At 43.5% G+C, this 15628-nt stretch overlaps 1 protein-coding gene across 5 annotated transcripts in view; it reads right to left on the reverse strand.

The window, feature by feature from the left end:
• Positions 1-15628, reverse strand: part of PDE8A (phosphodiesterase 8A) — a 148324-nt gene that overhangs the window by 4566 nt on the left and 128130 nt on the right. For 4 of the 5 annotated variants that reach the window (XM_009089962.4, XM_030228349.2, XM_030228348.2 and 1 more), the window contains 8 exons: positions 13916-14133; positions 12968-13100; positions 9452-9616; positions 8419-8548; positions 5792-7672; positions 5147-5271; positions 918-981; positions 211-292 (listed from right to left, as the gene is read on the reverse strand). In XM_009089962.4, the coding sequence (XP_009088210.2) occupies positions 7566-7672; positions 8419-8548; positions 9452-9616; positions 12968-13100; positions 13916-14133 (753 nt within the window). In that variant the 3' untranslated portion in view covers positions 211-292; positions 918-981; positions 5147-5271; positions 5792-7565. Of the gene's footprint in view, positions 1-210; positions 293-917; positions 982-2588; positions 2916-5146; positions 5272-5791; positions 7673-8418; positions 8549-9451; positions 9617-12967; positions 13101-13915; positions 14134-15628 lie in introns of all 5 variants that reach the window. The other variant, XM_018913891.3, reaches the window with a different exon arrangement.

The following is a 15628-nucleotide window of genomic DNA, read 5'->3' on the forward strand; positions in this document are numbered from 1 at the left end:
ATTTTGAGGGGCTGGGAGAGGCCACTCGCTTTTAGGGTTTGGTTGTCAGGAGAGGAGTGCTTCACAGCACTTCACTTGGCTCTCACACTGTCCTGGCAACTGTCTGTGTACCAGCAATTGCAATCTCTCCCCCTCATTAACCCCAAGAGCCGTGTCTGATGTTACCCGCCGTTCCCGGCCCAGCCCCAGAGGGGTGGCTGGGCGACTCACCTGCTCCTGAGCACTCCCGTTCACGCTGTATCCTTGCAGTCTGCCTTACTTATGGTAACAGAGCGTGAAACAGCCGCACTGCCTGGTAAGAGAGTGTCAAACAGTCACACTGCCCGGTAACCGAGTGTCAAACAGCCACACTGCCCGGTAACCGAGTGTCAAACAGCTGCACTGCCTGGTAACCAAGTGTGAAACAGCCACACCAACCGGTAACCGAGTGTCAAACAGTCACACGTCCCGGTAACCGAGTGTCAAACAGCCGCACCGCCTGGTAATCGAGTGTCAAACAGCCGCACCAACCGGTAACCGAGTGTCAAACAGTCACACCGCCCGGTAACTGAGTGTCAAACAGTCACACTGCCCGGTAACCGAGTGTCAAACAGCCGCACCAATCGGTAACCGAGTGTCAAACAGCCGCACTGCCCGGTAACGGAGTGTCAAACAGCTGCACCGCCCAGTAACCGAGTGTCAAACAGCCGCACTGCCCGGTAACGGAGTGTCAAACAGCTGCACCGCCCAGTAACCGAGTGTCAAACAGCCACACTGCCCGGTAACCGAGTGTCAAACAGCCGCACCGCCCAGTAACCGAGTGTCAAACAGCCGCACTGCCCGGTAACCGAGTGTCAAACAGCCGGCACTGCCCGGCATAGAGACAGCGCTGTGACTCCGTGCCCGCCGATGCCGTTTGGCTCTGCCGCGAGTCTCACCGAGCCTGGCACACAGTGCGGCTGAAGGACGAAGCTCTGGCATCTCAGGAGCTCTGACCAGTATCTGTGAAAAACACCGGAGACAAACCATTATGAAAGCACCTGCTTTCTACATTTCTCTTCCCATTTTTGGGCAGGATTCTCACCAGAGCCCTCAGCAGCAGGCAGGCAGCCCTGGGACTAGGCCAGGGATTGCCCTGGTGTGGATGCCCACAAGCCCCTGTGCTTCCCTGTAGCTCATTTCACCCACCTGTGGCTCTGTGGGTCTGCTTGTAAAGCTTAGGGATCTATAAAGGAGAAATTTAATTTTCTGTGTAGAATAATATTACAAGCAAATTAACTTTTGAGGTTTTTTGGGTTTTTTTTTTAAGGCAAGAAGGGACAGTTCTTTCTGGAGGTAAAAAGCAACATTCCTCACACACTTTACACTGCAAATACCATGAAAATCTCATCAAACATATTCCATTTTATCTTTAGGCTGAAGACAAAGCCACACCTCCTCCCCCGAGCTGGGGAGCTGCAGGATCACCAGGTTGACGTCATTCTCCTTGGTGATAAAACATGCTGCATGATGAACTTGGCACTCAGCATGCTCAGGTTGAGCTAAGAGCTAATGTAATGAACTCTGGGGAAGGATTTACAGCAAATACCACTCTGGTATATTAAATACAGAAAAGACCAACTTCTCACTTGAATAATTACACACTGGCTGAATTCCTCCTTTTGTTTCAAAGAGGAATCACCTTTCTTGCTTCCTTTTGAAAATTGTATGCGTAAGTGCACTGTTTCACTACTTCTGTAATAAAAGGATGAAGTGATTTCTGTTAAGTACCATGGGCTGAACTAAGATGAGTTTCAGCTCTAGCAATGACTCCTGCCACTCGACGGGGGGAGCAAGCAAACCAAGAAAAGGCAGATTCAAATTTCAACAAGTGTCCCCAGCTGCTTTTGCTTGCTAACATAACCTCAAAGGCAGAGGTGCCTGGGAACACTCCCGACTTCATTTTGCATGTGGGAGTACAGTACCAAAGACCTTGCACACATATTCCCACTGCCCTAGCAGCACTGCAGTGCTCACAAGCTATTTCAGTTAACTGTTTGTATTCTTCTTCTGCCTGCGGATACCAATGTAAGGCTTTCGGCCATTATAAGATATTTCTCCAGGCTCACTTTGAGTCAGAAAGAAAAATATTTTCTTGTGGTAAAAGCTGCAGTAAGCAGCAAGAGTCAGTTTGAAAGGCAGGGTTTAGTCCCAGCATTGTGGCTGTGTGTTTGAGGGAGATGTTCAGCCAGTGGAAGCTAAATCAAAGACCCCTAGCAAATGAAAGAAAAAATGGAAGCAAAGAAGCTGGAAGAGAGGGGGAAAAGTGGAACATGAGAAGACCAAAAGACTGTCTCCTGGCCTAACATTTACTGTTAAACCAGAGGCAGAGCTTGAAGATCCAAGACTCCACAGGTATTCATAGATTTTCATATATTTAGAAGCCTCAAAGCTACTTTGCTTAGTGACTCTGGGTTCCCTGGCCATTCCTTTGTTCTGAACCAGCAGCACAGGGATGCACAGGGACGTGGCAGCAATTTGAAAGCTTGTTTTCAGCATCTAAACATCATGTCAGGACAAGCTGCACTCCATCCTGCTATCATTTAACAGCACCCCTGGGACCCCTGTACCTTGGAGGCATGATGTCACACATGAGCAGAGAGATTATTTGTTTTGAAGCTTGTGCATAGCTCTGAGACTTCATTTCAAAGCACTCCTTGCAGAGTCATGACTCAAACCCTTCTGGTCTCACTGAAGGGCACAACTGACTACTGTTTGCCTGTGCTGTTCCTCAGCACCCAGCAAGTGATTATTAGATATCTATTATCCTTTCTTCTCTTTTATACAGGAATGCCTTTGCCATTGCACAATTTCTTCATGTTCAAGAAACATTTTCTTAAATGTTTTATCAATGATTCCTCTACTGAGACAAGCAGAAACACCCAGATGAAAAGGTACTGCAACAAAAAAAAAAAAAAAAAAAAAGGCATTCATTCAACTTCAGGAGATTTTAAATTTATATATTAAATTATTTATATAGCAATTGGGTAAACTGCAGTATGAAAACCATCTTCAGACTTGTGATAAGGTATCTGTGCATACCACCTGTCTGGTTTCTCCTTTTGTCAGAATAAGCAATTATTACTCCATATTTTGTACAAGGGGAAAAGATACTCATCTAGGACAATTTGCTGAGAAGCAAACTTTTTTTTTACCAGATAATAATAATTCAGATTCACTTGGAAGCATCTACAGTGATACCCAGGTTTAAAAGCAGGATAACCTGATAGAAAATATGCAGTATGGAAAATAGAGCCATTCATTCTGGCATTTAATGCTGAATTGTTGAACCTTATTAAGTTTTAAAACACAAAGCTTTTTACTAAAGCCCTGGAGGTGCATAAAGGACCTCTCCTTCATCATGTCTACATTGGAATTTACTCTTGTATTAGCACTGAAGCAAGAACAAATGAAAAGTGCAGACACTGCATAAGACTGCCAGCCTAACTGAAATTGGGAACACTTCAATCACACTCAGTTTATTCCAGTGTTCTCCCTTCCACGGTGAAGGGCCATCAGTAAAGCCATTTGTGTCCCCAGGAAGTTCCATCACTGAGTGACAGTTCAAAAAGCTGGAAAGGGTTCAAAGCACAGGGCATGTGATGTTGCTGTGTAATCTTGGAGAATAAAGGAAGGGGATCTGGAACGGCTGAAGCATTTGCAATGGGAGCCAAAGACATCTCCATCCTGGAGCAGTGAATATCAAGTCAGAGCTATGACTGCTCCACAGCAAGGCCCTTCATGCTGCATGGGCAGAAGCTTGGAATCATCCCCACAGAACAGGCACAGCCTCACAGTGCACAGAAGGCTTCAGAGGTGTGGCTTGGAGAGACAAGCTCAGTGGGAAAAAAAGTAAAGATCAGGCATCATGGTTCCAGATTTTAATTATAATCTGTCCTTGGCAAATTTAGATGGATAGGAGAGTGAACAAAGCTGCAGTGGCTGAAAATCAGTGTTTTATATTAAGTGAAATTATTGTACACCAATATGGACATAAATCTGGCTTACAGAGAGGGTTAATTAGCACAGTTCTACAGTCCAAGCCATGGAAATAAAGATGCAGTGAGAATTTCAAGGAATTAATCATATTGATCACGTCTTTTCAGTGATGATGCATCTGGCATTTTTATAGCAGATGAAATTAACTGCTTTTTACCATATATTAATATAACCCAGAATATTAACTATGCTTATGAAGAAGTATTTCTTCTGGGCAGTTTAATATCTTTATTGAGGATCTGGATGAGGGGATGAAGTGCACCGTCAGTCAGTTTGCACATGACACCAAATTGGTTGGGAGTGCTGCTCTTCGGCAGGGTAGAAAGGCTCTGCAGAGGGACCTGGACAGGCTGGACCCATGGAATGATGCCGGTGGTGAAAGGTTCAACAAGGCCAAGGGCTGCCCTTGGGTCACAACAACCCCACAGAGCTTTACAGGCCGGGGCACAGGGGCTGGGCAGGGCCAGCAGAAAAGGAGCAGCAGCTGGACAGGAGGCAGCGTGTGCCAGGAATGCCGAGGGCACCGGGCCGTGGCAGGAGCAGGTGCCCAGCAGAGCCAGGGCCGTGGGCATCCCCTGCACTCGGCACTGCTGAGGCCACAGCTCCAGTGCTGGGTCCAGCTCTGGGCTCCTCAGATCAGGGTGGTCACTGAGGGGCTGGAATGTGTCCAGAGAAGGGGAAAGGTCAGTCAGAGCTGGGGGAGGTCTGGAGCACAAGTGTTGTGAAAAGCAGCTGAGGGAGCCAGGGGTGTTTAGGCTGCAGAAAAGGAAGCTCAGGGGAGACCTTATCACTGCCTAGGACACTACCTGAAAGGACACTGCAGCCAGGGGGGAGTCAGTCTCTCCTCCCAAGAAACAAGTGATAGGACAAGAGGAAATGGCCTCAAGTTGCACCAGGGGAAGTTCAGATTGGATATTAGGAAAATTTTTTTTATTTCAAGGGTTGTCAAGCACTGGAACAGGCTGCCCAGGGCAGTGGTAGAGTCACTATCCCTGAAAGGATTTAAAACAATGTGTAGATGTGGCACTTGGGGACATGGTTTAGTGGTGGAATTGACAGTGCTGGAGGAATGGTTAGACTCCATAATCTTAAAGGTCTTTTCCAGTCTAAACGATTCCATGATTTTTACCTGCAGGTAGGTCTCTGAGCCCACATGCTCATGCCCAAACTTCCTCTCCCATCCTCATTGCAACAGATAAGCAGAGGAGACACTGATGGTGTGATGCAGTTTTCCCCTAATGGAGACTCAGGAGCCTGCAAGGTACAGAAGAGATTAATACCAGGTAGCAAATTACAGCTGGTTACAATAGATGCAACACAGGGAAATACAATGTGACATTGCCAGGAAAACTGTCAGCCAACTCTCCCTCTCCTTGCAAGTTCCCTGTGAAAACAGGATACTTGTTTTATTGAGCCTCCAATGAAAATATATTTGCTCCTTCAGCTTTGATTGTAGAACCTCTGGAAGACTGACCAGAGAAGCTTCTGTCCTACAACTGTCAGTGAGACAGTGACAGAGTCTGGGCACCCTTCAGAGGATCTGAGCTTAGGCAACATGCACACAACAATGAACTACATGGAATTACAAAAAGGGAATTCCCTGCCCCAACAGCATATTACTGAATTCTGAGTAGGTAAAGAGACCACACAAGGGCAGAAAGGCATGACACTAACAGGAACAAATGGTGATAGCCCATCAGTCTCACTGGCTTGGAGAGGAAGGAGAAATACAGAAGCAGGTAACACCTGGAGAGGTCACTTCTTCCTTTCTTACCTTAAGGCTGCTACTGCAGTCCCTGAACTGCTCCATCATCCACCTCTCCCCAGCTTCTGCTTCTTCAGGAATGGTTCAAAATGTCTCTGATCTCAATTGCCTCTGCAGGAACTACAGTCAGCGGCCCTTTCAGTGCCTCTGGCTGCCTTTCTGTTGACTGACAGGACACTCCTCGAGTCCTCCAGTGGAACATAGCCTGACACTGCGTGGAGCTGCAAAAAGACTTTTCCAAGGGTACACAAGGCTCTGATGGGCTTGCCAAGGGCAAGCCACAAACACAGGGGCTTGCCAACTACACCTTTCATCACCCTTATGCCATTCAACCCCCTCAACTTCTCCCTTCCCCAGACAAAAAGTATCTTAGTTAATTTTAAAGGAATTTCATGTGTTTTTTAGTCTGCAAACTACAAAGTGCATACACATGTCAAATGAAATGGGTAGGACTTGACACTTCTTAAAATATACATTTTATTATTTTCTGGTAGTTGCTATGAAGGTTTCATTCAAATTGTGAAGGTACACAGCCTTTACAAACTTCTTGAGTTGAAGGTTTGTGTTGGTGGTTTTATGGTCTTTTTCTTTTACTGCAGAGGAAATACATTGGCTATAAAATGTTGAAATTCATTAGATGCTTAGTATCACCTCTTCATATTCGCTGTGGAATGCTTTGTAGAAATACTATATAAAATAAGGCAGACTTTAACAGGGAGTTCAGTAATAAAATGTCATGGGAGAAAACAAAGAGTTCCAACACATTATTATTTTTGTAGGCAAGAGAAGATCAGGTGGTCCTCACTGGTTTGTGGGAGAACTACTGCAGTTCTGGTGCTCAGACAGTATACAGTTCTTGTTTATTCTACTATTCTCAAGTGAGACCTTTTTAATAAAACTTATTTTAATTAACATAAATCAGACAATATTTAAACATACACATCTATCCTTACAGTGCAATAAAAATGTATCATTGTATAGTATTTTGTATTTGCATTATGAAAATAAAAGGTCTGTACATCAATTAAATGTATATTAATGAGTATGAATCATGTAAATTTATAATGCATCTAAAGTTGGCTTTGGCTTTTAAGTATTTATAAATTCATAGAAAATATTGAACATCTAACAAAATAAATAAAACATAACATTTTAATCATAGATGCTAACGATCAACCTCAAAAATTCTTGTGTTATTTTTTACATTTGCTACTAAATTTCTTAGGAGAACTCACTTTCAGTAGTGCTCAGAAGTGAATGATTGCACCTTCTGTGATGTGAAAAAATACAGTACATCTATTTTTCATAGATCAAAAAATTCTTTCATGGACAGTTGCATTTTAAATGTCTGATTGTTCTACATAACTGTCTGAAGTGCTTATAAAAAGCATGTAGCTTTCTCATAAAAGCTGTGAGTCTCTGTTAATAGATAAACTTCTAGTGAATGTCCTTTTTATGAGGATTCTCTTCAAGGTCTTCCAGCTTCACGTGCTGGTATGAAGATATCACAGAAGTATGTTTGTAATAAACCCTCTTCAGTACAAGTACTGCAGCAATCCAGTGTAATTCCACTTGGTGGGCTTATTTCATCCGAGTCCACTCATGGGACTTTGTGGGAGTCAACTGCTGACCTCGTGTTCTCTTGCATGTGAAAGTTCCCCAAGTGCATGGGCTAGCTTTACTGTAATACTGAAGAGACCAAAACAAATCTGAATTCACACAGATAAAATGAGCTTGAATAAATATGCTTCTGGCTAGTGAATGACACACCATGGTCTAGCTGCTATTCTGGTGGTGGTCGAAGGACTCGCAGGTTCCTCCCATCCAGTCCTTTCCAGTATTTAATGTTATTATTCAGATGCTCCATCAGATTTGGCAGGTCGGCAAATGCTAGGGAAGGAAGGGCAGAAAGCATTGAGCTTGCAGAACTGAAACAGTCACAGATTCTGTCTGCTTAAAGCATCACTTGAAATGTCTGGGCAACTGTGTTAAGTAGAAAAGCTTAAATCTGTCCTACTGAGGCTTGATACAGTTTTGGCAGTAAAGTTCTCAGCACTCGTGTAGTGCTCGGGCCACTGAGAACTGTTCTGTAAATCTACTTAATACTGGTATTGTGAGTCCCAGCAAAGGAACACAGTTTTCCAGGAGGGGCATAGCTAATTATGGTTGTAATTATCCTGCCTCATCAAACCTCAGTCACATGTCATGATCTGGCATTCAGGGGAGTCACATTTCTGACCACTTTTACCATGGAGGCAGCACTTGGAAGGAAACAGCTGCTCCCCCAAGCAGTTTCCAGACAGCAGAAACTTGCCTTGAAGAAAAACCAGTATTAACATGGTCAAAATGACTGTGCTCAAAGAGCTATCAAAGAGAATATGTTCTGTTCTCTGTTTACAGAGAAGCAAGTTTAAGAAGTTAAAGATTGCCTGAATCTATTATTTTATAGGCAAGCCATGAGAATTGCTTGTGGCCATACTTATCAGCAATAATCAAGTTATTAATCTTACTTGAACTGCAGGAATCTTCCCTTTTCTCTCCCTTTATTTAGGAGCCATAAAAAAGAAATTTTGTATCACAGCAGCTTCAAATGTTCACAAATTATTCACATCAGGAAACAGCAGAGTTTTGCTTACCATCCCAGGCATCAAACATATCAATAATGAAGTAATCAATGAATGATAATTGGGATTTGGGGATGCTGCAAGTATTTCTGTCAAAAACTGGCATCACAACAGGTAAACCTTGCCTCCTTTCTTCATCAGTCTGCAAAAAAACATTAGTGATTATTCATCTAAGACACATTCTGTTAATGGGCTTCTTTTAGCAGCCCATTGTTTGGCACTGACTAGTGCATGCATCTGCTAAATCAGAGGAGGAATCTGAATAAATCTGAAGCAGCAGCAACCTCATCTCAAGCAGCTGGTTGTTCAGTTTCAGCAAAACAGCAGACAAATAGTGCCTTCCAGTGTTTCCCATAAAGGGATATATTTACCTTCTGTATCTGCTGACCCTAAGTAACTTGGCAAGTTATGACTGCTTTGGACCTAAGAGCTGCTCAACCATTTTCAGTCTCTGATGGAAGCAGTGATCTGTCCCCCTCAGACATGGCAAAGTACCTTTTGTATTCCCTTGCCCCTTGCCTGGGGTGCCAAGTTCCAACTGCAGTGTTTGGTATATAATCTGTAATGATGACTGCCCTCTCCTTTTCCACATCTTCCTAAAAGCTTTCCTCAGCACAGTGTGCTAAGGGCTTACAGCATTTCTTGGAGTGAGTGCTGCTCCCATCCAAACACTAGAACCTGATGATGCTAGGCAATGATTCCTGATGAAGCTGATGATTCCCGAGGCAAAGCCAACATGTGGGTACAGAAGACATCCTTACTCTCTCTTATGGGAGTGCATTTGCAGACAAGGCTCAAAAAGCCCAGTTCCAAATTGAACAACTTCAAAGCTTAGATTTTTCAGAAATTGCACAATAGAAGTTGTCAGCTTTCATCTCTCTGAAGGCAATTAATTGTGTACCAGCATGAGTAATACCCACCATTTAAAAAAAAAAAAGGTTATTATTTTTCACATTACATAATGCAGCCTGAGATATTCTGTGACACCCTCCCTTTTAAAGAGATGCTCACCTGCAGCTCCAGCAGGCTGGTTTAGCTGCCTTACCTGTGCAAAGTACTCCTCAGAGATGCGTCCAGCCCATTCTATGCACTGTTCTCTGGGTCTGCACGGGTTGGAAATGTCAGCACACTTTATCAACATGCGTTTGATAAGGATACGGTTTTCAGGAGACCTGAGAACAGTTTTGATTGACTCTCCATCACCATTATTCTGTAACATTTAAGAATAAAAAACAATGCATTAGCAATGTCTCCAATGCATTAACTCAAAAGCTTTTGTGCTTTGGGAATGCTTTCAGCACATCCTACAGGGATCAGTCCTGCTACTGGCTACCAGACTTGAATTTATAGGTGGATTATCAAAGTTAGCCTCAGCTCTGAGCTAGCACTGAACTCCAGTTTCTGGATTCAGTCACTGGCTTTGTGACAGATCTCTCTGGCATCTTTGGGCAAGTCATCTAATCCCTCTATTCCTTATCTGCTTTCTCAAAAGTGTGGAGAGGATCAATTCATCACTACACACATAGTGATGAGGACTGTGTAGGCAGAAAAATGTAACTCTCTGCTGAAACCCAAGGATTAATGGACTTGCACATTAAGAATGGAATAGTTGGTTTGAAAAGAGAGACTGACCCGAGATGCAGAGCCACCCTTGGCACACAAACCCCAGCAGTGTATCAATCATTCTGACAGCACTGCTACTATTCAGAGAATCAGATCCCACATGACCTCCCAGGCATGTTCCTCATTCCCTTCCCTTGTTGCTGGGCTCTTTAAGGATGGATAGGTACAGGAGTTTACACTGCTGTCTACTCAGAATAGGAACTCTTTGAAGCAAGGAACATACAAGACTTTTTTGGCATCTAACAAGGTCTTGCTCCACAGTCAGAGCAGGGAAGAAGTAACAGTAATGATAATAATAGTGTGCTACCAGTTCCTGCAGTGTTTTGTACAAAGAGGGAGATACAAAGCAGCAGAGACATTCTGACCTTTTATTAGGTCAGAATAACCATGACCTAATAAAATAACCATTTTTCAGAAGAAAATTCTTGTGGGGAAGAAAGTTCTTCCTAAAGGAAGAAACTAACAGTAATAAAAAAAAATTGATAGTACAGAAATGGCTCAGAAATACCAGCTCCACAGGTCTCACCAAAATGAGATGCCTAAACCAATACTTTTCTCTCATTTCTAGGTATGTGGAAGGGAAAACAGAAGAAATAAGGTGAGATGTATACACCTCCAAATGCATGGAAAAATTATATATGAGAAAGCCAACATAAAGTGATGGAAACTCCAGAAACACCAATATGGAAATTAGCTATGGAAAATCAGAGATTGTTCAGTTACAGATAGTAGAGAATATCCTAGTAGGTAAACCACCAGGGAGCAAAAAAATATGTTCACCTCTAAGATCTGTTCAAACCAAAGGCACAGGTCTACTTGCTGGATGCAGTCTTGGGAATAAAAAGTGTTAACTGTGCTTAGTCCCAGCATCCTGCTCTGAGTGCAGAGGTGTCTCTGCATGTCAGATGTTGGCTTCCTGTCATAGCTTAGGTGACATCATAAGGGGAAATGGGAGGATAGAGGATGCTGGAGCTGGAAAGGATTTTTTTCAGTTTATGAAACAAAAGCAGAAAGGAAACAAACAGAGCAGCTTCTCAGCATGGCTCTTTGAACAAATTTGTATAAAAATAATAAATAAAAAAAAAAGAGAAGTGGAACTGTCCCATTTGGAACAGGCAGTTGGCAGCTCAGCCTGCAAACACTCCACTGAGTCACCACCATGACTGGAAAGCAGGCCAGAAAACACACACTGCTGCTGCAGCCAGAGGGACAGCAGAGTTGAAAGAGGGGCTGACAGTGTTGTTCTGCTCAGCACAATAAATAATTTGCTTTACCCACTCACACATTACAGGCCTTTTAACAGGAACTTGCCAGACTGGAACTCCCAGCTGAAAGAAGGGAAACAGTTTGCTTCTTGTTTTCAATAGAAATTATATATTCTTTGTCTTTTTTCCCATCCTTGGGTACAATTTGCTGTGAATCACAAATGCCTTGTGGGGCAGATAATTTCCCTGTAGTCTCTGGGACTTAAGGGAAGAACTAAACTTTTGTTTCATTTTTCTATGTCCCTGTTTGTGTTTTCACTCTCTGACTGTACAGATCCAAGCCCTGTTCTTCAGCAACACCAGCTGTTCAGCTCCCTGTAAGAGGCAAGAAGAGGAGTTTGGCTCTTTGGATGGATGCTGCTGCTCAAACAACTTCTGCATCCCAACCCTTGGGGTTGGGAGGAGGGGCTCTGTACACCAAGCCAGGCCATGCAGGGCTCTTCAGCAAGACCAGGAGCCCTACAGAGTTACACACTCCACAGGGCCAGTGCAGTGCACTGCACCCAGCAGCAGCAGCAGCTCCCTTGTTCTCCTCCTGCACTGATGCTGCTATGCTCATCCAGAGAGGCTGTCCAGCTGGGAACTTGGCATTCTTTCTTCAGATGTATTCACTACACCCAGTGTCCTACTGGAACTTTGGCTTCACATTCACAGAGTTCCCATTAGCATCGCCAGGTGCCAACAAAGCTAATTCTGGCCTATACTTCTGTGGACAAAGGTACAATTCTCCAATTAAGCTGCAGTCTGCTTCTCATGGGTGAAGGAACAAGACCTGCTTCTCTCCCGCTCTCAGATAATAAAAAGACTGCCTTCCCCCATTACACACAAGAGTCATAAATGTGACTTTCTAAAAAACATGGTAAGAAAATACAGAAGACCATTACGGCTCCTACATGACGTTGCCACCGATGCAAGCTTTATCATAACCATCACAGCAAGTCTTCTCTTTGCAAAAATCATTCCAACAAAATTATACACTGCCCTTCCTGGCAACAAAACTGCTGGTTGAAGCTGTTATTGAAATTGGTGTGGTTTTTCAGAAAGAGTTCTTAACAGGCAATTTCTTTGTGTCCATGGGGTTCCAAATGGCTATTGATTATATGATACATAATGTCACCATCATCTATTTTAAAGATTAAAAGAGAAAGCAGACAGAAACCCCACGAATGCTGCCAGGCAGCACTGCAGGCTGAGGGCCCTTATTCCCAGAGAATGCAAAACATGCCAGCCCACAGACCTGCCCTTATGCTGCACCCCCAGCATGTCCCCTTGGGAGGGATGTAATTCAGCCTCTGCTTTGAAGCAAACCTTCCCTCCTTTGCAGAAACAGCCAACAACAATGCCCAGTCTTGCCTCTTCTTCCATGGGAGTGACTGGGTTAATCAAAATGGCCTTTTTCCATGAAAACATACAGCCCAGGGTCCTGGTTCCAAGAAAGACATCACAGCACTGTGATATTAACAGGATCCAAGTGAGTCCCACTCACCCTCAAAGTGAGTGACAACCACGTTAAGCAGAAGGGGATTCAAACCCAGAGGTGAAAGATTAATCTCAGCCTCTCTTTCTCCACATTTCTGCTAAACTTTCTCAGAACACCATGTGGGAATTTCCTACTGCCAAGGGTTCCCAGTCCCTGCCTAGGCATTTTAAGAAGGACTTGCAGTGTTGCTTACCCCATTTTCTTCTAGTGCTGCCAAGGGTTTATTAATGCTGTTGACAAACTTGTTGACATGCTCAAAGTGCTTTGTCATTTCTGTTGCTAAGACCATGTCAATAATGACTTGGCGAAGGGTTCGATACTCATTCCTGTTTAAAGAAGGAAACAATTAAGAATGCTGGCTGGGTCACAAAGGGCTGGTTGCTAAAACAAGTCTAACAAAATTGCAACAGACCATTCCTGTTTGAGAGAGCTTCTAGGGGAACAAAGAACAGCAATAAAGGCTTGGGCAGCTGTGCCTCTGTTAGATGTAGGAGTACCTCTGGTGTGTACAGACACATGTGCTCCAGGCATGATGGGATCTCTAGGAGAAACAGTACCAGAGCTGGGCAGAAGCAGAGGCACCAGCTGCTTAGGAAGCTGCTGGGATATGCCACACCTGCATGTTCCCAAGGCTTTTAGCACAGACACCCAGCTGTGGCTCACTCTCCAGGCAAGTTTTCAGCAATATTTTTCTGTTGTATCTTGAGAGAACCAAGGCAATGGTCACATCCTTGACCTAAATGCTTCTCTGAGACTGCAAGAGCAACAGGTGCTTCATTATCCTTCACACTGCTCTGTGGCTCTTTCTCTCCTTGTTCTCTACCCACCAAGCCACAGCTTGTTCTCTATATTCAGTGACACAAAACAACTCTTCTAGACTTGCTCACATTAAGATTTACACTAAGTTCCTTAGATAGGGTCTGCCTTTTCATGGACAGGAGAAACTGGCAGTGGGGAATTACTCAGAAGTCTCTGCAGGAGAGACAGAAGCATTCTACTCTTTCAGAAGCAAATTTCACAAGGGCCACAGACAGTTATCTGCCAGGCACTGCCCTCCTCTAGGATGCTTGTTTGCCTTATGGTACACAGAAGGAAGTGAGAGATGTAGGTGGGCAGACAAGGCCCTGGGGGTTCAGCTTACCTCTCCATGTTTTTAAAGATATTGCATTTGCCATCCCGGGTGGTGAGCTGGAAAGCCAGGGCAGCATGGTGGCTCTCCAGCACGGCCGTGTCGTTGTAGAGAATCGCGAGCTCGCTGCCAGCATTGCACAGGAAAGAATTTGTTCTTCCTGGGTGATCCACATCGTGCACTGTGGCAGCAATGAGCGCAGCAACCTCATCAATTGGATCCAGAGTTTGCTGAAAATAGAAGGGCGCTTAGTTTTCCTGGCAGACTCATTAGAAACCCTGTTCTGTCCATAACATTAAGCCAAGTCGCTGAGGGATAAAAGCCAAAACTCTGGAGATCAGCAAGGGTCAGATGTTCTACACAGAGCAATGGAAAATTCATTAAAAGCTTCATTGAACATTGCGTGACTTTTCTGGCCATTTTGTACCTCTTAAATTTTGCCTTAACCACACCTTTGTCACAGCACATCAAATGAAACAAATGTAAAGTAATAAATTAGCTTGTGTTTTCTAGCAACACTGAAACCACCTTCACTTGGAGTTAAGGTATTTGGCTTGGAAAAAAGACCAATACTGCTAAAAATTATTCTCTTAGCACCCCTTGATTTCCTTTGGCAATTTAATGTGTCCTAATCATGTTCCACTTACGTGCTGGCTAGGTTTGCAATTTGAAAGGAATGTTATCCATACTTCCAGTTCTTTAATAACGCTGTCCTGGGTTACAGCTAACGCATATTCTGTGGAGAATACTTGATGTTTTGTATCCATGGATAAATTACACGACACATATTCTGTACTTTCTGTGTCACATTCTGATTCTGGTAGCATGCTGCACTGCATGCTTTAGGTCTACTTGCACTGGGCATTGCTTTATGCCTATTTTTATCTACCCTGTCACGAAATACAAACCTACTTGACTCTTAAGATTTTACATTTAAGTGTTAATACTTTATTAATAGCATAAAGGAGAAAAATAAATAAGCATCTCAAATATTTCGTATACATTTGGAAACCAGCCTTTGTGCTGTGTTTATACTGATATTTGTGAAGGATCACAGATACAAAACAATTATATTAAAAATTTTAATAAAATGAAAGAGACACAAGAGCAGAAATATTCCCATTTGAATCTGGGAGCAGGTCAGATTGTTCTCATTCCAATTTGCTTTAATCTGGGGTCCAAATTCTCTTTGGGCCATTTACTGCCATTCCAAATAGTTACATTTGGTAAGTGAAAAGACAAACCCTACCCTTCTTCACACCTCTTGAAATTATGCAATGACTTGACTTTGCAGGAGCAGGGATATTATTCATTGAGGACTGTCAAAAGAGTCTCATGGAGTACAAGATAAGGCAAATAATTCTTTCTGCTCTAGTTCATAGTGAGCATTGTCTGAAATACTCTCTGCTGTGTGTTAACTTCTTCATTCTTTCTCTCAGCTGCTGCTCATGGGATTCTATTCTTGTATAAATTTCAGAGAGAGAGATTTGAGAGCGGGATTTCCTTGGAGGGATACACAGAGCAGCATTCAGTCTGGCTGAGAAAGACCTGTGCAGATGGGAAATGGCCAGAAACATGAGAACACCTGACCTGGAGGACCACAGCAGTCTGCCTGACGTATTTCAGGGATTTACAGCCCTTTTGCACCCAACATAAAGCAAAGGATTCTAACTTTGTTATCTTAACTCCCATGGCACAGAAGTGAAAAATGTTCTGAGAACATGG

Source organism: Serinus canaria, chromosome 10 (assembly GCF_022539315.1).
Source record: "Serinus canaria isolate serCan28SL12 chromosome 10, serCan2020, whole genome shotgun sequence".
Taxonomy (NCBI): domain Eukaryota; kingdom Metazoa; phylum Chordata; class Aves; order Passeriformes; family Fringillidae; genus Serinus; species Serinus canaria.